Source organism: Nicotiana tabacum, chromosome 10 (assembly GCF_000715075.1).
Source record: "Nicotiana tabacum cultivar K326 chromosome 10, ASM71507v2, whole genome shotgun sequence".
In the NCBI taxonomy this organism is placed as follows: Eukaryota; Viridiplantae; Streptophyta; class Magnoliopsida; order Solanales; family Solanaceae; genus Nicotiana; species Nicotiana tabacum.
In genome coordinates this window covers 16,907,915-16,930,483 of record NC_134089.1, presented here as the reverse complement: position 1 = coordinate 16,930,483, position 22,569 = coordinate 16,907,915, and the positions used below count along the sequence as shown (strand labels likewise).

At 35.9% G+C, this 22,569-nt stretch overlaps 2 protein-coding genes across 2 annotated transcripts; both read left to right on the top strand.

The window, feature by feature from the left end:
- The first annotated feature begins 6,661 nt into the window (after positions 1-6,661).
- LOC107777668 (PWWP domain-containing protein 5-like) lies at positions 6,662-9,755 on the top strand. The gene is made up of 2 exons (XM_016597756.2): positions 6,662-6,821; positions 6,980-9,755. Exon 2 carries the CDS (start codon positions 6,989-6,991, stop codon positions 9,497-9,499), a length of 2,511 nt encoding a protein of 836 aa, XP_016453242.1. The 5' UTR covers positions 6,662-6,821; positions 6,980-6,988; the 3' UTR covers positions 9,500-9,755.
- A 3,781-nt stretch (positions 9,756-13,536) lies between these two features.
- LOC107816926 (uncharacterized) lies at positions 13,537-22,106 on the top strand. Its single transcript, XM_075222634.1, has 9 exons — positions 13,537-13,863; positions 15,300-15,461; positions 15,538-15,777; positions 17,662-17,696; positions 17,789-17,917; positions 18,355-18,502; positions 18,599-19,254; positions 19,404-21,606; positions 21,801-22,106. The coding sequence occupies exons 1-8, from the start codon at positions 13,728-13,730 to the stop codon at positions 21,576-21,578; spliced, it is 3,681 nt and encodes a 1,226-aa protein (XP_075078735.1). The 5' UTR covers positions 13,537-13,727; the 3' UTR covers positions 21,579-21,606; positions 21,801-22,106.
- Positions 22,107-22,569: the final 463 nt, after the last annotated feature.

Below are 22,569 nucleotides of genomic sequence, written 5' to 3'. Positions count from 1 at the left end.
GTCTTAAAGTTATATTTTTCAAATATGTACGCATATTAAAGATTTATAACTATTATTTAGCATTTAGTAAGAAATTTATATGAAAAACACGTGCAACGCACGTGAAGAGAGACTAGTATAGCTGAAATACATTGGCAAATTTCAAATGTTTGTTTTGAACTAGTTTCGTTAGTCAGAAATGTCTTGAGTGTTACCAAAAAAGAAAAACTAATTCAAATATGCCAGACAGGTGTTTAGAAAATTAATTAAATAGGCTACAAATGCTCTTTCCTTTGTCTTTGTCTACTGTTCATTCTTGATCTTCTTTCAGACTCGTTAACACCGGAACACCCACAATGAAAGTCACTCAAAGTAACCTACTCAAGCTTCGCCCTTTGTATTGTACCGCCTAGAAAGAGGTTCGCTAGCCTTTTTCTTTCTCTGCACCTAAAAGTTGCCTTAGTTCCCTTTCTTTAAGTTAAAAAAAAATGACCTAAGTATTTTTCATAGGATTTTTCGTTACTCATGTCAGCATATTCTCACTTCTGATATTTCCAAGTCTTGACACCAAAAACCTCTTCAATTTGACCCGGTCCTTCACGCTTGGACATCGCCACTGGAATCGTTGAGGCCCTATGAAGATGATTCTACTTCACTGGAAAGACGTCGATTGAAAAGCCAGCTCAGTAAATTTTTATTGAGACTTCTATATTATTCTTCATCCCCACAATACCAACAACAAACCCAAAATCAGGAAATAGTGGAACCACCAAACTAAAACGATGAATAATCAAGGAAGATCAAAAGTTGATATTGATCTTCATGCGTATATTCGGAATTAATTTCTTTGTAAGTAAAATTTTTATTTACCACTCTTACGGTCAAGGGGGATCTATTCAGTAAGTACGAAAGCACGCCACCCGCAAATATTGATCGAAACTTTATATATAATGTGTATAAATTATATATATACATAACTAAGAAAAACGGATAAAACCAGCTTCTAGCACCCTGGTGAACAAAAGACCGTAACCGTAATTAAGGTGCCAATGGTGATGAGCCTGATACACTTTTTAAAAGCTTTCTAGGTTGCTGCATTTATAGAGATGAGTGTTTAGTCTGAACTTTAATTGAAGTTCCAGGTATTGTTAAAAAAGTTCTATAAGAATGATTTAGTGGTCATTTGGGCATAAGAATTGTAAAATTCCGAAAAAATGTGAATTCTGATGAAATTGATAAGGCAATTAAATAAAAGGAACTATCTGAATTTTGTATATTCCACAAGGACTGGTAGTATAAATCATGAGCTTCTAAAATTAGAATTTACAAAGCTGGTATGAAATAAATACATCATATGTTCGAAATGTACATAAACATATTTTTATAAATCTAAGGCTACCATGAACAAGAGGCAGCTACGACCAAAATACAGGTACGTCTTCAACTCCAACTCCCGTTGATCACAATAATATCATCAACCAATATTGTCACGACTCGAATTTTCCACCGTCGGGACCGTAGTGGTGTCTAACATCGCACTTGCTAGGAGATCCAACGTTAGAGTTCTATTCACCTTTTTCCTATACATTTTATAATTAAAACTTAACAAAACTAGGTCAACGGAAATAAAACGAAAGTACATAATAAACCGGTTATCTATATACTATTAACAACTCTGAAACTGTTACCACCCAAAAACTGGTGTCACAATCCACGAACATACTACAAAAGAATTACATATGTCTCAAAAGAAAAGAAAAAAGAAAAATAGAAACATAGGAGGGGACGCCAGGGCCTGCAGATGCCAGCAGGACTACCTTGAGTCTCCTAGATGAATGCCTGCAATCGACCTCTCGATCAGCCACTACCAGCTCCTAAATCTGCACAGAAAGAGCAGAGTGTAGTATCAGTACAACCGACCCCATGTACTTATAAGTGACGAGCCTAACCTCGACGAGGTAGTGACGAGGTTAAGGCGAAACATTTATAATATAACCTGCATACAGTTTATAATAAAGAAAAAGGAAGTACAGGACGAAATAAAATAGTAACTTGCAGTAAAATAAATACAGAATTCAATTGTCTTGCTAGTACTCAGCTACAACCAATCCTTAAGAGAGTTACAATGCTACAGGATAAAATCACAACAGAGAAAGAATACATAAATAATAAAATGATGCGGCGCGCATCCCGATCCCACCATATAATCAATAACAATATGAACATTCACCCTTACTACTCCTTGTTGCGAGCGTGCAATCTGATCCCACCAGTCCACCCTTATTACTCCTCAATATATCACCCTTATTCCTCTTGTTGCAGCGTGCAACCCGATCCCACCTGTCCACCCTTATTACTCTTTGTTGCGGCGCGCAGCCCGATCCCACAAGAGAAATCACATTTCACCCTTATTCCTCCTGTTGCAGCGTGCAACCCGATCCCACCATATTAGTACCACTAACACAATAAAAGTAGAAATTTCATAGTTTAGCTCAAAAACCCTCCACAATATTTAAACCTCAAACCAAGTCAACAGAAGAATATAAAATCATGAATTCTCATCAATTGTTACTACACAGCGAGACCAACCAAAATGTATCATGAAACACCAATAAACCAACTTAAACCAATAATGTAATAAAATAAAACTACGAAATAATTAATACCTTCAATAAAGAAAACAACATCTAACAAGAAGCAATTAGACATGGAAGCATCAATAAGCATGTAACAATTAAGACAGGAAGACAATATATTAGAAATGGGAAAGGGAACAGGCTAAACAAATAATTTGGCGGCGCATAGGTACCCCCACCACACCTATACGCCACACACATGGAATTTCACATAGCAATTAAGTCTGGGATCCCTAATCCCTCGAGTCAAAGTTAGACCAAATACTTACCTCGATCCAATGGGTAATTCAAAGCTCAATTACCGCTTTATCTCTCGATTCCACCTCCAATCCACTCATATCTATAATTTGGGAAGAACCAGCCTTTGAAAAATCGCCTATTGAAGTTTAGGTTTTGAAAAATGGGAGAATGAATGAAAAATCCATTCTAATTCCAAAGTTATCAGTTGCAGATGTCGCATTTGCGACCTAAGCTTCGCATTTGCGAGCTATGCGAAGCTCGCAAATGCGAGAAAGGTATCGCAAATGCGAACCTCTCGCATTTTTGCTGCCTTCGCAAATGCGAACCTCTCGTATTTCTGCTGCCTTCGTACATGCGAAGTCCCAGTTGCAAATGCGAACAATGGACTTCCGTAAATGCAACCTTTTCAAAACTTCTATTTTCTCAACCAAAGGTCCGAATCACGTCAAATAAACTCCGTTTTTATCAAATTTCACAGATATAACTTAAATATTATATTAAATTCGCACCGGATCTGAAACCAAAATACGGGTCCCATACCAACGAGATCAAACATTAATCAATTTCTTTAATTCCTTAGATTTTCAGTCTTACAATTTTCATCAAAAATTCATTTCTCGGGTTTGGAACCTCGGAATTCGATTCCGAGAATATGCCGAGGTCCCATATTTTATTACGGACCTACCGAGATCGTCAAAATACAAGTCCGGGTCTGTTTACCCAAAACGTTGATCGAAGTTAACAAATTTTTTTAGGTCAAAAATTATTATTTCATAAATTTTCCAAATAAGGGCTTTCCGGAATCACGTTCGGACTGGGCACACAAATTGAGAAGAGATAAAATGAGGTTTTTAAGGCCTCGGAATACGGATTTGAATTCTAAAACAGAAGATGACCCTTTGGGTCATTACAAATATATGCACGCAAGGTGCAGAAATGTAGTATGAGTACTACCAACCCCATGTACTCAATAAGTAACAAACCTAACCTTAGATTGAAAGCAGTGACGAGCTGGAACAAAGGTCGGGTCCAACACCAATAGCTTAAATTTTAGTTCCCCTTCTAAAACTCGATTTCGACAATGGTGTCAGTGAAGGTGCTACTGCCGGTAAAAGAATCTCATAATTTTCATCTGGTTTTATTTTTTCTTTCTTTGATTTTTCCAATTTTTTTTAAAGTTGTTTTAAATTGTGGTGGTTAAGCATTGTACTTTCTGTAGTATTCTGCTAAACATGCGGTAGACAAAGGGACTGCTTGGATTTTGAGAAGTGATAGTAAAATTAAAAAAAAGAGGAGTGTATTGATGGTTTTGGAGAGATTCACCGGTAACAGTGACATAGCGGGGAAAACGAGGCTGATTGAAAATTGTAACTAAACGTGAGTTTGGTTATGGATTTGCAGACGAAGGAAGAAGGGGTGGTGATGTGCGGTGATGGCGGGTAGAATATTGAGAAATGGAATAGTAGAAGAGAGAGGGTTGTTTGGGATTTCATTTTTTGTAAAAAAGGAGATGGATTTGGAATTTTTATAAATAAATAATATTTTGTAAAAAATAATGATGTGACATTAATTTAGCTGAGGTGGATATGATATGTCTTTCATGTCAAGCGAGTGAGCAGTAGAGGTGTTTAAAATTTATGTTTTGATCGCGTTCAAGTATCCGATTGAAACTTTGTGAAGTAGAGGGACCGGGACGACAAAAACCAAACTAATACAATTTTCTCTCAAGCTATTCTGTCGTAAATTTATATGTTAGGGGAAAAAGTAGAATTATAGGTTTAAAAGTCCGCTAGAATTTACTTGGTATTGAGTTTTTCTTTTCTTTTTTTGTCAACAAAAGCTAGGTATATACTAACTATAGTAAAATTAGTAATATGTACGAGTGCGGAAATCATGAGAAAATATATAAAACTAAAAGTTATATTGAATTTTTATAGTACTAATTGGAAAGTTTAAAACAATTACCTCAAAACTTGAAAACTATTACTAACATTATATATTAGATGTCTTGAAGTATGCATTGCTCGTGTACACTATTTTAATACATAATTTTTTTTAAAATCTCATATAAATATTATATTAAAATATTATATTTGAGTTATAAATAAAAATATGTTTCTTGAAATTATTAGTGTCGATTGTATATACCTAACTAAATATTAGGAGAAATTATCTTGTAGAAGTTCTTCAATTTCACAAGTTATCATATTTTCCTTTTAGTTTCAGCAATCACACATAACCCTCAAAGGTTTAAGTATTGTCCAGAAACTTTTTTCTGAAAAGCTATTCACAAGTTTATTTTACAAGACACAAACAATATTAATAAACTGACAGAAAATAATAATTTTTTTCCCACGAATAAAATATTTTTTTATTTTCTTAATTAATAAAAAATAGACAGAATACCTAAAAACCCTTCTAACTCGGCGTGCTTTATCCAAGTTCCCCTTAAACTTTACCTAGTCCTAGTTACCCCCTTATACTTAGTTTTTCATAATATCTATCTCCTTAATCCATATCAACTTATAAGGGTGTAATCGCACGCCTACCATATTGGAATAATAGCTGATGTGGACAAAAAAAAATTCGAAATTAAAAATTACAAAGCATCAATATTTTCTCAGTTTCTAAGTCACAAAGGAGACACTCTCTTATATCAGTTAGAGAAATTTTAGGGCTTTCCTCATATTATTTTCCAAACTTGTACTTGTGACCCATCTCTGTTGACTTTTGTTTGGGTTTAGGGAGTAAAAAAAATCTGAGTTTCTTGCTCTCGAAAGTAAATTTTTCAATCTATTCATCAGTGTAACTCTCTATATGAATAATAGTAACCCACTAACATAGGCAATCAATAAATAAGACTAAAAAGTATCTAATAAAGAAAGAAATGGAACAAAGAAAAATGAGAAAAGTAGAAAACTCGGTACTTTAGTGGAGGATGAAAGAAATTATATTGAAGAATATAAAGAAATGGCCGTTGAAATGGTTAAAAAGTAAGGGAATGGTATTTTAATATGAACTCTCCCATTTGAACAATAAATGTGGCTGTTATTTTTCATTCTCACGCGTCAAAGAACATGTGAAATCACTTACTCTACCAGGTGGCCATTTGAGGGGGTAAAGACTGAAAAAACCAAGTATAAGGGGATAATTAGGACTAAGTAAAGTGTAAGGAGACCTAAATTAAACGTGCCAAGTTTTTTTTTTTTTTGGGGTGGGGGGTCTTTAGGTATTCAACTATTTCCAGTATAAACTATCTGTATTACAATGAAAAAATTAAACAGTTTATAAGCTGATTTTAAACGTCGGTGCAAATTTAGAGTCAATTAGGCCATTTAGCCTTACGAAAATAAGAGCCAGTTTGGACATAAGAATTTCTTCATTTTTTTCTCGAAATTTTTTCACTTTTTCCTCGAAATCAATATTTGGCCATACAATTTTTAATTTTCACTTGAAAATGAATTTTTGATTTTTTCAAAAATTTAAAAACTCCAAAAAAACTGCTTTTCAAATTTTTACTCAAATTTTATTCATGTCCAAACACAACTCTAATTTTTAAATACTATTTTCACTTAAAAAAATTTACTTTTTTTAAAATTTTACAATTCTTATGTCCAAACGCCCACTAACAATTAAGGTAGCTTCAAACAATATAGTGAATTTTTTCGGATTTACTCAAAAATAACTTGATTGTTTTTTGCATGTCATACCGAAAAACGACATCGTAGTGACACGTGTTATTTCAAACAACTCAACGGCAGCCCTTTTACATCTTTTTATCCCAGTCCCCAACCCCAAAAATATATACAGTCTAAAATTAAAAAATTAAAAGGATTCACTGAAATAAAAACAAAATTTACACTCATATTTTTGTGGAAGTTTCTCTCACTATATATCCATTTCTCCATCTAAAGGAAAATTAATATTCAGAGGTTTCATAGCTTTCAGAAGAAGCATCTACGCCAGGTAAACACTACAAATCTCTTTGCATGTGTTAAATTTGAATTGAACAGCTTTAATCAATGTAGTTATTGTTTTGCTTTTTTTTTTTTTTTTTTCATTTCCTTTAAGATTTTTCCCCCGATGCATGCATGTGTATAATTATGTTGTTATGTATTGATTAGGGTTTCTTCATGTCGGCAAAATACGATCCTGCTGACCTAAATTCCGGAGTTGTTAATGTTGAGGTGAAAAACGAGGCTATTAATGTTGTTAGTGTTGGTCAGTTAGGAAATGAAACCCTAATTGAGAATCGAAGTAATCAGCATTTAGTTGGTGAATCTGTTGTTGATGGGATTAGGGTTTTTGGAGAAGGGAATGACGCTGGTGAGGGTTTAAGAGTGCAAATGGAAGATTTAGATGTGGAAATTGATTTGGATTCGGGGGATCTCGATGGTCAAATGGGGTTTTTAGGAAATGATAAGGTTGATGTTGAACCTTTTACTGATCTTGGTGTGAACGAGAGCAGAGGGCAAAAATTTGATCAATTCGAAGACCTGAGAAGTGTGTCGTTTGTCGAAAACCATGTGGGTGATGCTCAAGGGGGGTTTTCACACCTTGCCCGAAACAGGAATGTAGTCGAAGGAAATTTCATGCAAGACGTATTAGGTGGGAAGAATGAATTTGTTCCTGATGGTATAGTAGTTAATAGTGACTTTAAAGGGGTGGATATGAAAGGGAATGAAGATGGATTAAAAGAAGAACAACTGATAGAAGCTGAGTTGAAAAATGAAGATGGCATAGGTGTTCGGCCTGATGCTCTTGTTCCCGAAAGACGAGGGGATGAGGACAGAATGGAAGAGGAAGGTAAATTTTATGTGTCTGATTTAGTTTGGGGTAAGGTGAGGAGTCATCCTTGGTGGCCTGGGCAGATATTTGAGCCTTCTGCTGCATCAGACAGAGCAATGAAATACTTAAAAAAGGACAGCTATCTGATAGCATATTTTGGTGACCAGACATTTGCATGGAATGAAGCATCTCGCATTAAGCCATTTAGGATGTATTTCTCTCAAATGGAGAAACAGAGCAACTCAGAACGCTTTTCTCATGCCGTGGACCGTGCTCTAGATGAAGTCTCTCAACGGATTCAGTTTGGGCTGGCCTGCCCATGTTTGCAGGAGGAGACCCGAGCAAAAATGAAATCCCAGATTGTTATCAATGCTGGTATCAGGGCAGAATCAAGCATGAGAGTTGGAGGTGACTACTTTTCAGATGAAACCTCATTTAACCCTGCCGAGCTTGTTAGATCACTGAAGTCAGCAGCTGCAGCCCCACGTTCTAGGATTCATAGATTGTCATTTATATTGGCAAAAGCTCAATTGGCAGCCTTTAATCGCTGGAAGGGTTATTACGAGCTCCCAGTAATAGAAGAATATAGTGATTTGGAGAATGATAATGATGTTGAACCACTGCATGGGGAGAAAGATGCTATTGATGTGGCAGGAGTGGCTTCAGAGGAAAATTCAGATCTCCAAGGTACTTCCTCTACAAAGCGTCGTCGACACTCGGGGGTTGACGAGCACCATGGTGGAAAAGAAAAATCAATGTCCATCTTGATATATGGGAGCAGTTCAGGCATATCAAATAATCAGAAGAAATCTAGAGGGAGAGCTGGGCGGGAGTGGAAGTCTATGTCTTTTGAGAAGAGAATTCTAGCATTTGACTCTTTGCCTAGTGATTCCAAGGCAAAAAGAAGGAAAAAGGTAGTGTTACAAAGCAGTGGTAATAAGATGTCTTCACCACCTAAAGCTGCAGACAAAATTCTCAAGTCTACTGATGGAAGTTCCCAAAGAAGAATTGGTAAGCGTAGTGAAAAGTCGAGAAATGTTGGTTTTGGAGATTCAGTACCTGCTCCCGTGAAATCTGAAGAACGGTTGATTCCAAAAGAGTTCCCTCCTCCAATAGAGATGCTCTCAAAGCTCTATTTGGCTGCCAGGGATCCCATGAATGGGTATAGCATTTTGTTATCACTAGCTGGTCTGTTCTGTGATTACAGAAATATGACTAGCTTGGAAACTACTGAGTCAAGAGACCACACAAATATGGTAGAAAAGCATGTAGAGAAGAAATCATCCAACTCGGCCTCTCCTGAAACATTGTTAATAGAAGGTATTGAAGACTCCTATTGGACTGACAGGATTATTCAATGCTACCCTGAGGATCAGGTGTTATTTGAGGTCCAAAATCAAGAGGATTTTCCTAATGCTAAATGGGATACTTCTCCAGGCCTGAGTCCAAGCTTGAACAATAAACAAGAAGTAGGTGGCTCGTTTGAGAATTCAGAAAGAGAAAATCTATCTGTTCTTGTGCATGGAAATTCTGAGTACTCCCCAACTGCATTGGTTCTTAACTTTTCAGATCTAGAATCAATTCCTCCTATAGCAGATCTAAACAGAATATTTAGTCAGTACGGTCCACTTTGTGAATCTGAGACTGAAGTTATTGACAAGAGCAAACGAGGGAAAGTTGTTTTCAAGAGGCGCGCTGATGCTGAAACTGCTTTTAGCAAGTCAGGGAAATTTAGTATTTTTGGTCCATCACTCATCAGTTACCGCCTACAATATTCTCCATCACCACGCAAAGCGTCTTGTACCTCAAAGCGTAAAAGGAAGTATGCAGCGTCTCTTGAAGTGAATGGAGTTTGAAACTGAAGTTAGATGAATTCGTCATTAGGTGTTTGCAGGATTTTCCCGTATTGATTAAATAGTTAACTTGGTAGCTATGTTAATATGAAAATTTGATGCACATAGTCGAAATTAACTGCTGACCCCTTTTTTCTCATTTAGAACTGTTTTGGATAGTAGAAAGTAAACCGGGAAAGATGACTAAGAGAATTAGATGTCTATCCATTGGTTGAATCTATGTATTCCTACTCAGAAATACAAAACATGTTGGCAGCTAGTCTTCTTAAAGTATATTTTGGTTTTGACAGTTGAGTAATGGATGTACCGTTCGAATTTCTTCTTATTTTTGAATGTTGAGATGTATAGAAGATGCTATAAAGATTTAAAGTAATAGACAAGGTTAGGAATGTAGATATTAGGAAGAAGGTGGGTGTGGCCCCTGTGGATGACAAGATGCGGGAAGCGAGGCTCGGATGGTTCGGGCACGTGCGGAGAAGCCTTGATCCTCCGGTAAGGAGGTGTGAGCGGTTGGCCGTGGTGGGTACGAGAAGAGGTAGAGGGAGGCCTAAGAAGTATTGGGGAAAGGTGATCAGGTAGGACATGGTACGACTGCAGATTTCTGAGGACATGACCCTTGATAGAAAGGTTTGGAGGTCAAGCATTAGGATTGTAGGTTAGGGGGTAGTAGAGCTTTTCTTACTTCATACCGGGGTGAGGCGGGGTTGGATTAGGGTTGATCTTAGATGACTTGCAGATTATGTTGGATCCACACTATCCTTGTTGTTTATCTTAGCCCTGAGCCTTAGTTACTGGTTACTGTTATTGTATGTCATTTATCTTTGGTTGTTATGCTTCTGTTACTATTACGGTTTCTACAGGAGTTACTAATGAATTGTCTTTTTTTGTTTTTTTTTCTCGTCTTTCTGAGCCGAGGGTCTATCGGAAACAACTTCTCTGCCCTATCGGGCTAGGGGTAAGGTCTGCGTACACATTACCCTTCCCAGATCCCACTTTGTGGAATTTTACTGGGTAGTAGTTGTTGTTGGTTTTCCTCTTTTAGTAGTCAAGGGTGTGATTAATCGAAATACTTGGTCATTGCTGCTGAAAATTGCAGGTAATTGACACTGAAATTTGTATCAAGTAGAGCGTATTTTGGGGGATACTTATTGTGTCGCATTCAATCTTTGGCTCCAAGAAATGTTATCTCATATCGAATCTATGGCTCCAAAAAAGTATCATTTCTCCGTTGCATTATTAGAATATAGTAGTGTTTTTTCTCTTAGCAGCTTGGTTATTGGCATAAATGGTGTTATTTAAATTAAATCATGCTTGGAACACATCGTCAGCTTACCTTAAAAAAGTCAACTTCCATGGTATTTCAAGCACCACATAAAGAGGCCCCACATAAAAGGCTTTGGGCACTGGGTTCATTTGACCGAGTAGTTTTGATACAAAGTATAAATTTATAAGTAAAATTATACTATTATAAAGCAACATATATTGTTTTTGAAAGTACAAATAAAGAAGGATTACCAGATTTCTTGTTTATGTCCAGTGGCGAAACCAGAAATATTTTCAAGGGTATTTCAGACCTGAAAGAAGTAAATAAAATTTTCTGACAAAGGGTGTTCAATATATGTTTTATACATCTAAAATCAATATTTTACTTATATACACAATGTACGTTTTTATAATATTTTGGCAAAGGGTGGTCAGATGACCACCTTTTGCAAAAGGTGGCCTCGCCCCTGTTTATGTCGACCTTTTTTCTTTATAAAAAAATAATTTTTAATTCGGAAAAAATAACCTAACTTTCTTTAAAATAACCTACATACTCGTGAGAATTTTCTCATGGAGAATACTTGGACTTTACAGGAGCAATGGTCACGATTAAGGTGATAGTAAATCTTACTACTATACTTACGGTTAAATGTTAAAAAGATAATGTATAAAAGAAATCTCATTCATTTACTCTTTTAGTATAGACACAAGGTTTAACAAGTTTTTTCCATTTTGGTACTCTGTAATAACTATAAACGCAATCTGGTAAATGGTAATTAATGAACCAAACTAAATTTGTTAACAAATGAAAATAGCTCATTTGTTAACTCTCAAATGAAAATAGCTCATTTGATTTCATTTTATTATTAACAAATCTGGCGTATTAAATAAAGTTTTGCTTAATATATACGCATGTCTTCAGCAATCTATAACTCGTTTAACATGTAAATTCTGACGATGCCTTTGCCATTTAGAACACTATAATATCAAATTTAAACGCACTATATAAATCAGCGGGTCAATTGGTTTTGTGTCTGTTTACAAATTTGTTTTTAGTTTTATGTTTCTACCTCTTTTTTTAGAAATATTTACTTTTATAGGTAAGAGATCTTTCTTTTACACATAAGATATCTAAAAAGGTTATTTTCTTAAATTATAAATGGAAAAGGGGCCAACTATATCCCTCTACTTTTGAATATTATCTACATTTAACCTCCGTTATACTATCAGGCAAAATTTATCCCTACCGTGATACTATCTGACTAAATTACCCCTATCATCAACAAACATTTAAAAATTACCCCTTAATCTATTAAATAATCCAAAATCTTCCAAATTCCTTTTATTTAAATCACTTGCTGTTATTCTTGCTCCACTATTTTCAGAAATTACTATTAGTGTGAATGCTAAAGTTACTAGGCTATATAAATTAGTCATAAATATTTTTAATTACCAATGCACCCACTTCTCTTCTTAATAATGGGTTTGGAATTGGTTTAAAATTTTATTTATTTTTCAACCATTTACACACTATAGAATTCAGTGGATCTATTTATTGTGTATTACTACAGTTGATCATCATGTATGTACATGTATATTCCAATATATTTTGTCTGGTTAGTATAAAGTTCTATCGACTAACTTAAGAGTGCATATGTGTAGGCATTTGATTAAAGCAAAGTTGAATTCGACAATGTAAAGTCTCCGAAGAACTTGCAAAGTCTCCATACAGTTGGTGCAACGAATTCATTAAAATTGAGATGTTGTAAATAATTTTAGAATTTAGACAAGCTACCTAATTTAGATTTTCAATTTACTATGTTTTATTTATTAACGGTTGTACTATTTAATATTTTTTTCTCTTATTTTTTTCTTCAATTCAGAAAGCAGGTAAATGATAATTATTTCAAAATAGTGGACCAAGAAGAAGAATCAGTAACTTAATTAAAATGATTTCGGAGATTATGGGTCACATAATAGATTGAGGGGTATTTTTATTAAAGTTTGCTGATTGTAGGGGTAAATTCGGGCCGATAGTATAACGGTAGGGATAAATTTGGCCTGATAATATAAAGGAGGTTAAATGTAGATAATATCTCGAAATATAGAGGTATATTTGTCCCTTTTCCTATTATAAATTGTAAAGGGGTATGATGTACAAATGATCTGTCTTTTACATATAAAAGATCCAAAAAATTCATTTTCTTAATTTTAAAAGTGTACAGGACCTGCTGTACAAATAGCATTTTCGGATTCTATGTTTGCTTGTCTTTAAAGGTTTAGCGAGTTTTAACTTCTACTCTAAAAATTATTTATATAAAAAACATTTAAAAAGCAGTTACATTTAAACCTTTATAATTAGTAGAGTATTATTTTAGTATCTTGAATACAATGGTAATCAATAACAAATTAAATTACACTAATAATGTAAAAAAAATATTTGCACTGTTAATGCATTTAAAATACACATATAACTTTTCAAGTAATTTAACTTCTTCGTCCTAATAAGATAATCTTACGGCAAATAGTTACTTTTCAAATAATATCACAATAATTACTGTCTAGTTGTTAGAAAGAAAAGATCCAAGCTCAATTTATTAGTTCGAATAAAAAGAAATGTAATAAATAAATAAATTATATTATCAAATTGTATACTCCACTTTAGTTGTACTCGTACACATGGCCAACCCAAGTCAATAATTCAAAATCAGTATACCATTTATTTATTTAAAGCCCAAACGGCTAACAAAATTTTCAATTTTCATTTATAATTTCCCAATTCTTGAAAAACCGCCTCTTAGCAGTTCAAAAATAAAATTCCCCCTTTTTGCTCTACCGCTCCAATTCTATCATCGCCACTTTTGCTCAGAACCCCTTTTATCAAAGAACAATCCAATTTCAAATCGATACTCTCATTATTCTTAGCTATAGATTTTTTACTTTTATTTCACTGAATCTGTTGAAGTAAATGTCAGCTGAAGAGTGTGAAAAAATGGATCTTGAAGTAAATAGTCTTATTGATTTTTCATCAGAAAATGACAGTCTCATTGTAAATTCTTCTTCTCCTCTTCCTTCTTGGGGTCTTGAAGAATACCCATCTTCAGGTTCTTGTTCCTTCAATTTTATTTTATTTTCCATTTTTTCTGTAATTTTTACTTTCTGATTCTTTATTTAGTTTGAAACTGTGGAATAAAAAAGTTGGTTTATTTTTTGGACAAGATCTGGGGAAAATGTGATTTTCTTACACCCTTTTGGCTGTTTAATGTGCTTTGCATGGAAAGATTGAATTCAATTTTTTTTTTTTTTTTGCTTTTTTCTAAACCTTATTTCACTTTCTGATGATTTATTTAGTAACTGTTGACTAAAAAGATTAGTTTTTTTATGTTACAATATCTGATAAAAAAATTGAGTTTTCTCACACTATTTGGCTGTTTGATGTGATCTCCGTTGAAAGAATGTGTGCAATTTTAGGAATTTCAAGGTTTTCCATCCCACCCCAAATGAAATTGAAGGAAGAAATGAGCTAATCGAAAAAGTTGACTAATTAGCTTGAGCTGATATGTATTTTCTTGGGGTTCATATATTTGGGCTTAAATGGAGAATTCATGATTCATATAGCCGACCCCAACTTGTTTGGGACCGAGACGTTAGTAGTAGTTGTTCATATATTTGGGCTTCATGCATGTTTATTCCTTTCACTTTTGAGGCCGTTCTAGGGCTGAAGAGAGCTTTAGATAGCTTTTCTAAGATGTTTAAAGTAGTGTTGTTGGAGGAAGATAACCTGTGCTTTAAAGAGCTCTTAGAATGCTACAGTATTTGGTTTATCTCAGAATTATAATTAAAGCTGGACCTGGACTTGACCAGCTCATTTAACTCATAAATGAAAAGGATGCCAACCTTTTGTGAAGCAGCGAGTGGAGATTGTTCCTGAAAAACCTGAACCACTTGACTGACCCCTTCATAGTCCATCCATTAAGGTTGGGGATGGCTGAAACCAATCAGAAGTGCCAATCGCACAGCGAAGCCGGGAAACGGTCGCAGCGCAACGACTAGGACTCGTGTCGGAGCCTCGGAGGAGTTTTGAGCATGAGCTAACACTCATGCAGCTGGATGAGGGGAAACCCTTACATCTTCAATTAGGTGTGTGTGTGGGGGGGGGGGGGGGGCTATCCTCGACCCTGCTATAATTATGCTCGTGCAATATTACTTGGTTCAACTCTATTTGGACCTTTCCTCGTATATGAGACCGTAACTGAAAGAACTTAAAGAATAGTTAGTGTTATTGCTTCCCCACAGAAATTTTAGAGTGGCTAAACTTTCTCTTCTGTAAAACCTTAAAGAGTGGATATTTTTGCTGTTTCCTCCTTGGTTTCTATGACAATTTATTAGAGCTAGAAGCATTTTTCTTGCTTATGTTACTTTTTTCATTTGACAGAGGTACTAAGCTGCATCTGCATATCCAATGTGGTATCTTTGTATAAAGATCATTTTATTTTTGTGTTCAGCAAATCATGCTGAGGCTAGAATCTTGGTTTTTCAGGAGCTACTAATATTCAAGAGGAAATGGACATGGCTGGTAAAGGTAACCGTGATGACCAGTTCCCCCAGCTGCATGAGTCAAAAGAGCCTGGAAAGGCCAGAAAAGGAAAGGTCAATTTACGCAAAAGTTTAGCTTGGGATAGTGCTTTCTTTACAGATGCAGGTAGTATACTTCCTATTAAGGGCTTTATTTATGTAATATTCTATTGTGAATTCAAACTTACAAACAACATATTCAGGTGTGCTTGATGCCGAGGAGTTGTCCAGCATTATGAAGGGAGGTGAAAAACACAATTTACCTATGATTGAGGAGGATGTGCGGCAATCTGATGATTCAATCTCCACATTGGAAAGTGATAATTTGACACTAGACCATATTGAAGCAGAGCTGTTTGGAGATATAAGAGCTTCAATCCAGAACCTAACCATTTCAAGTAGTGGGGATGTATCTACAAAGACAGATAGTGGAGCTAATTCTTGTAAGTTAATAGTTGTTTAAAATTGGTCATGTTTATGGAACTGCTTCATTATATTGCATGAAGAAACAAAAAAAAACACCTAGTGTGATATTCCCCTTCATTTTTGCGAATTCCCGTCACGTACCCCCCCCCCCCCCCCTAAACCCCTTTTTAGTGCCAACCGTGAAATTATGTGTCTATTCACGTAAAACTGCCTTCCATTTTTTTGTAGTAACATAACTTTAGTTAGAACTTCACCTTTGCCATATTACAGTATGCACCGCTGCAGTAGATTGCATCTAAAGGCCTTCCGGTTTGATTCTTCAGTATTCAATGATACATCCAGTAAAATCATACATGCTAACCAATTCTTCCAAAGAAGCCTCCTACTCACTGCCAATTTCACCTCAGTCGCAACATCTACTTTGAGCTGCCATGAAATTAGATAGTTTCACCTCAATACTGACGTCTATGGTTGAATTATTTATTAACTTTTAATATTTTCTAGTCCAACTACCACTTTAGGGAACCTCATATCTCACAGATAGTACTCTTGGATGTATGTGGGCAGGATGTTAAAGGTTAATGGGACGAATGAGTACTTTGTTTTCAACGATCCTCGAGGCATAGAAACACAAGGACTTGTTAAGATGAGCAGTAGGTTTAGGAGTAGGGGTGGCAATGGGACGGTGCGGGTTAGAGAGCATCGGGGGCGGTGCAGGTTATAGAATATGCGGGTGCAGTGGGGTGCGGGGTGGGTTCAAACATCTTTTAACAAAATGTATGCGGGGGCGGGCCAGGTTGCGGTTGTGGAGATCCTGTCGATTCATCACTTGAATGGTTGAATGGTTCTTTCCAAAAGGTCTTTAGCTAGACACTTATCAGAAGTTTTTTTTTTCCTATGGGCAAAATTCTTAAAACAATAACAATCCAAAAAACTTAGCAAAAGCTTATTTCTAAAAGGTTATTTCAAAATATTATTCAAACAACACCTGTAGGTGAAAATCGTTAGTCCTATGACCAGCAGCCCAAGACATTCTAAGATTTTGTGGTAACACAACGTAGGAAAAGTTGACCAACATGGAATATTCTAGTATATAATTATTAGAATATAACTTAATTTCAATGCTAATTACTAGAATTACAGTATATAGCAGGTTTGCAAATCATAGTCCATAAGTTTCCTACAGTTTGTTTTTAAATATCATTTTAAAAAGTAAGATGTCTTCTCATGCGATAAAAAATATCTACTGATTAATGCAAGAAGCAAAAAAAAGTTGTAGAAAGTTTAAGCGGGGCGGTTGCGTGGCGGGTTTATGCGGGTGCGGTGGGGTGGGTTGAAAACAAAAAAATTGCTTTGCGGGACGGGGCGGGACGGGTTGGCTTTTTTGCGGGTTAAGACTGAACCCGCCCCGCCCAATTTCCATCCCTAAATTAGGAGGGAAGTTTTAGGCTTAGCTTCTTAGAGTTAAAATCAATAGGACATGCAGGGAGTTGTAGTGTAAGCTTATTTTATAAAAAATCAACAATGAATTTGCTCATTTTCACGAAGCTGTTACATATAATGTTGTTAATTGTTTGATTTGTTTCAAATGGATTGGAGAAAATAGAAGTACATGAGTTTGTAGGTCATGCAGCTCAAACGATGCCATAGAAATAGTTAAAATTGTGTGCACTTTTATTTTCCATCTTAATGTCCTTGTCTTTTTTGTTTGTTTTAAATATTTTCTCAATGAGAGTGGAGGATACATGCATATTTGGGAGGGGGGAGTGGTGGGGGGTTACTTTCTATGGGGTTAAAGATCTTTTTTCAGTTGTTCAAGAAAAGATGCATATTGCTAAGAAATTTAAAAAAGATGCATATTGCCTGCAAATTATTCCAATCTAATGTTTACCTTTTTACAGCTGTGAAGAAAGTGGACCTTGCTTCAAAAGATAGGGTAAGTTTAATTTTGTAGAGGTGTGACACCTGCAGATTTTATTCATAATTCTATAGTTCTCATCTAATATTGTCTATATTCTCAAATGTTAGATGAAGCCAAAGCTTGCTCCAAAAAGAATCATTGGAGCACAAGCCGGGATACCAAAAAGTCAGCCAAAACAAATTACTGGAACACAAAGATTGGGAGGGTTGAAGCAGGATAAGACACAAGTCACACAGGCATGTAATTTGTCTTTAAAATTTCATTTCTGTTACCTACATCAGTTATATTTTAGCGCCGACATCTGATTGAGAAATTGCAGCTCGTACTGATATTTGATTTATTTGTTAGGTTTACATCTCTTATAAAACTTCCTAGTTTTGATTTCTATTAGCCAGTTCAAACAAATTCCTTACAGTGTTGATTGATTGTTAGATTAGAAATATTGTTTGTTTTCATATTTTCATTTCTATAGTCAGCTCAAAGAAATTCCTTACATTTAGAGAAAAAATCATCACTCTTCTCTAAATTAACCTTTTTTGAGTCTGGTGGCAGTAGGCTTTTGAATTATTGGTCAAAAAGGCTGAGTAGATGTTCTATCTCTCATTTGTTTGATTAGCGAAAGAACTGGGATTTTGATATTTTACTGACATTGTCTTATTTTGTTTAAATGCAGCCTATCACCAGACCTACAGATGGAGCATCATTAAAGCCTCCAAAAATTAGCACAAAGTCGCAACCTGTTTCTGCAGGTGTATCCAAAAGGGCTTCTTTGGATATCTCACGAGTCAAAATTGATAATAACAGCACGAAAACTAGTACAGGTAAGCGGTAAAAGAATTTGTTTAAATTTACATTGATGGCATGAAAATATTTTTAAGCAACTTTTCTGGCCTTGTTGTTTTAATGGGAATTTACAGCTTCTGTTAGAGGGGCTCAGACGCCAAAAGCATCTGCCTCAAATAATGCTAGTAGGGTGTTACCGAGACCTGCTATGTCTATGAAGGCCCCTTCTGTCGGCTCTTCAGCTGCGATGAGAATACCTTCAACAAGATCTTCAAGTGATAGCTCTGGAAGTACTTCATCGGACAAGACAGCTAAATCTTCACTTCCTGCAGCGAGGAGAAAGGTGGATAGCAGCAAACCTACTGCTCAACCTTCTGCAAGTGCAAAACTTAGAACCCCTTCAAAAGCTGCATTGAAGAGTAAAGTACCGTCTGGGAATTCTGCCGTCTCAGCTTATCTGATGTCCACTAAGATCAACTCAAGCATATCGCCTGCTAGTTCTATTAGCGAGTGGTCTTCAGCATCATCGTCATCTTCTGCTGCCATGAACCAAAGGTCAAGTAATTTAAGGATTAGCCTTGATACCAGCTCCTGCAGATCATTTGACAGTGACACCTCAACTTTGGATCTGAAGAATCATTTAAGTGATCAGACCTCAAATAAGCCCGAAATTGTGGGAACACCTTTAACTAGAGGAAGTTTAAAGCAAGCAGGCACAATATCTCGTCCGGCCTCTATGAAACCAACGGGACTGCGGATGCCATCTCCGAAGATGGGTTACTTTGACGGGGTTAGTTCAGTCTTCTATTTATACAGTTTTACTTTTCATGTCCTTCAATTAGAAATAATTTACGTGATGACAACATCTAGTATAAATGACGATAAGATCATTACCAAGTGGAAAGAAAAATTTCTCAAGTTAAATTGATTGTCATGCAGGTGAAGGCAGTCCATACTCCTAATGGTTCTCATCCCAGTTTGTCTACTGTGCTGCCCAAGACTGAAGTTACGGTCTGCAGCCCAAACGGAAATTCAAACATGAAAGCTAAGAGTGTAAAAGTTCCACTTAGGGCAAACAGAAAGCCTGAATCTCTGAAGCACCTCTCTCCTGTGTCTTCCTCAGACAAGTCAAATGTTTCAGTTAATCACTCTACTGCACTGCCCAAGACTGTAGCTACCATCTGTAGCCCAAAAGGAAACTCAAACACGAAAGCAAAGAGTGTAAAAGTTCCACTTAGGGCAAATAGAAGGCCTGAAAATCTGAAGCACCTCTCTCCGGTATCCTCTACAGACAAGTCAAATGTTTCAGATAATCACCCTGGTGCTCCAAGTGATATTACTCTTATTCCTGAGTTATCTCTTGAAGTTCATCATGAAATAAGTGGAGCAAATACTTTGAAAAATATGGATGTGGTGGCTGAAGAAGCTGATCCATTTGAAAACATTCGAAGTGCTGGTTTGGTTGTTTCTGAGAGTGAAAACCAAGGCGCGGTGGGCAATGATGCAGGTGCTAGTTTGGTTGCAACTAAGAGTGAAAACCAGGGCGTGGCCAGCAATGATACAGGTGCTAGTTTGGTTGCAACTAAGAGTGAAAACAAAGGCGTGGCAGGCAACGATGCAGGTGCTAGTCTGGTTGCAACTAAGAGTGAAAACGAAGGTGTGGCAGGCAATGATGCAGGTGCTAGTTTGGTTGCAACTAAGAGTGAAAACCAAGGCGTGGTGGGCAATGACACATGTGCTAGTTTGGTTGCAATTAAGAGTGAAAACCAAGGCATAGCAAGCACTTTGAACAATAAGGAAGTGTTGGCCGAAGGACCTGATACAGTTGAACACGCTGCAGCTGATGGTTTGGTTGGAATTAAGAGTGAGAACCACGTCATTGTGAGCAATGATACAGTTGTGATTGAGAGTGGAAACCAAAGAGCAAGTACCTTGAACAATGAGGAAGTTGTGCCTGAACGACCTGATACATTTGAACACGTTGCAGGTGATGATTTGGTTGAAATTAAGGGTGAAAACCAAGTCATTGCAAACAATGATATGGATGTGATTAAGAGTGAAAACCAAAGATTAGCAAATTCTTCGAATGATAAGGAAGTTGCGGCTGAAGGACCTGATTCAGTTGAACACGTTCCAGGTGATGGTTTGGTTGCAATTAAGAGTGAAGACCAAGTCATGGCGAACAATGATGTGGATGTGATTAAGAGTGAAAACCAAAGATTAGCAAATTCTTCGAAAGATAAGGAAGTTGTGACTGAAGGACCTGATTCAGCTAAACACGTTGCAGATGATGGTTTGGTTGCGGTTAAGAGTGAAAGCCTAAGTGTTTTGAACAGTGATATGATTGCTGGTTTCATTGCAACTAAAGGTGAAAACCAAGGACCCGATTCAGTTGAACATGTTCCAAGTGATGGTTTGGTTGTGATTACAGGTGAAAGCCAAAGTGTTTTGAACAGTGATATGGTTGCTGGTTTGATTGCTACTAAAGGTGAAAACGTACGCGTTATGGAAAATGAAATGAACTGGGACACTACTGGGAATACTGACATCAAGACTGCGGAGGTTGTTTCAGATAAGAAGGATTCAAGTACTGAAAACAATAGACGGTGTGAAACAGTTGATGGAGATGGAGTAGGTGTTCAGTGCAATCTTAACTATAATTCTGATGTGCTCATCCAGAAGAATGAGATGAACTTGGAGGATAGTTTAAATGGTGACTTCAAAAATACCAAGATTGATCAAGTTGAGGACTCAACTATCAAGGGTGCTGAAATAATGCCATCGTGCCAAACAGGGGATGAAGACAGAGTAGATGTCAAGGATGATTTGAATACTCTCGAGAAAACAAATACAAAGAAAAATGTTTACCAACTAAACAGTCAGGCAGCAGAAGTCAGCACAACCCCATTTAGCGATAAGGTTGAATCTCTAATGAATAAGTTGGCCTATTTGTCACTACATACCCCTGACGCAGCAGCAAGGATGCCATTCGCTATCAAGAATTCTTCCACTGATTTTCTTGATTTTTCTGAAGAAGCTGTCCAGGTAGTTGGGAAGACTGATTTAGATCTTCCTTCTTTAGAAATTGATCATAAAGAAAACAACAATTTATGAGAATGGCCAAGCATGCTTTCATTGCAAGGTAAAAAGATCTGTCGATCCTAATATTACAACTTTACATTAGTCTGAGAAGTGCATCTTTATCATCAAGATCTTTTCTTTTCTCCCAAAATGTGGTCTAACTTTATTCATGAAAAACCGAATCTTTAACCTATTCTGCTTCTTATAATGATGTATTAATGTGTGCTAATTGTGTGTAAACTTTGATGTTCAAAGGTGGTTAGGCTTCAAGTACAAGAAGGCTAGTTTCAGCAGGTGGCAAAGGCATCAGTATTGTATAGCATTTGAGGAAAGGCTTATCTGATGCAAGATTCTTCTGCTTTCAGCTAAGATCAAGGTTTTTGAGAACATATCTTTTTTGATGTTCAAGTACTGATTTGTGTCACAGATACATTTACATAGATGTAAAACCTAGAAATCTTTTCTAGTAAGATTTTCAATCAATCTCACAAGGTGCAATTGTCTTTGCATTAAGAAGTGTTTCAGAGAATTAAAGTTTTCATTATCCACTTCAAAAGGAAATAAGCTGGCATTTTCTTATTCTTTTAGATTTTCCTTATAAATAGTTTGAATTGTTAATTATAGCGACGTATAGTACTTTTTACGTAGTTTTTACATATGTGAATTTTATTTCAAAAAATTTAAAAATTCTATGTTTCAATTCACGGTAAATTAAGAAGTTTGACACAAGAAATTTGAACTATGCCACATAAATTGGGATAGAAGCAGTGTATACTATTAGCCCCAAGTCAAAATTCAGATCTCCTTTTTGTTACTCTGAACTAGCTAGGTACTCGATCAATCAAATTAGGATAATTAGTAAAAAAAAAAATTAGGTTTTTATTGACACTAAATATAAATTAATTTAGCTTTTTTAGTCACACTACATATAATAAAATTCATTCATAATCAAAATTATTTTGTTTTGTTTTAACAATGTTGTATTAGAAATTAACTATACCCCTTTGAATTAAATTATACTTAA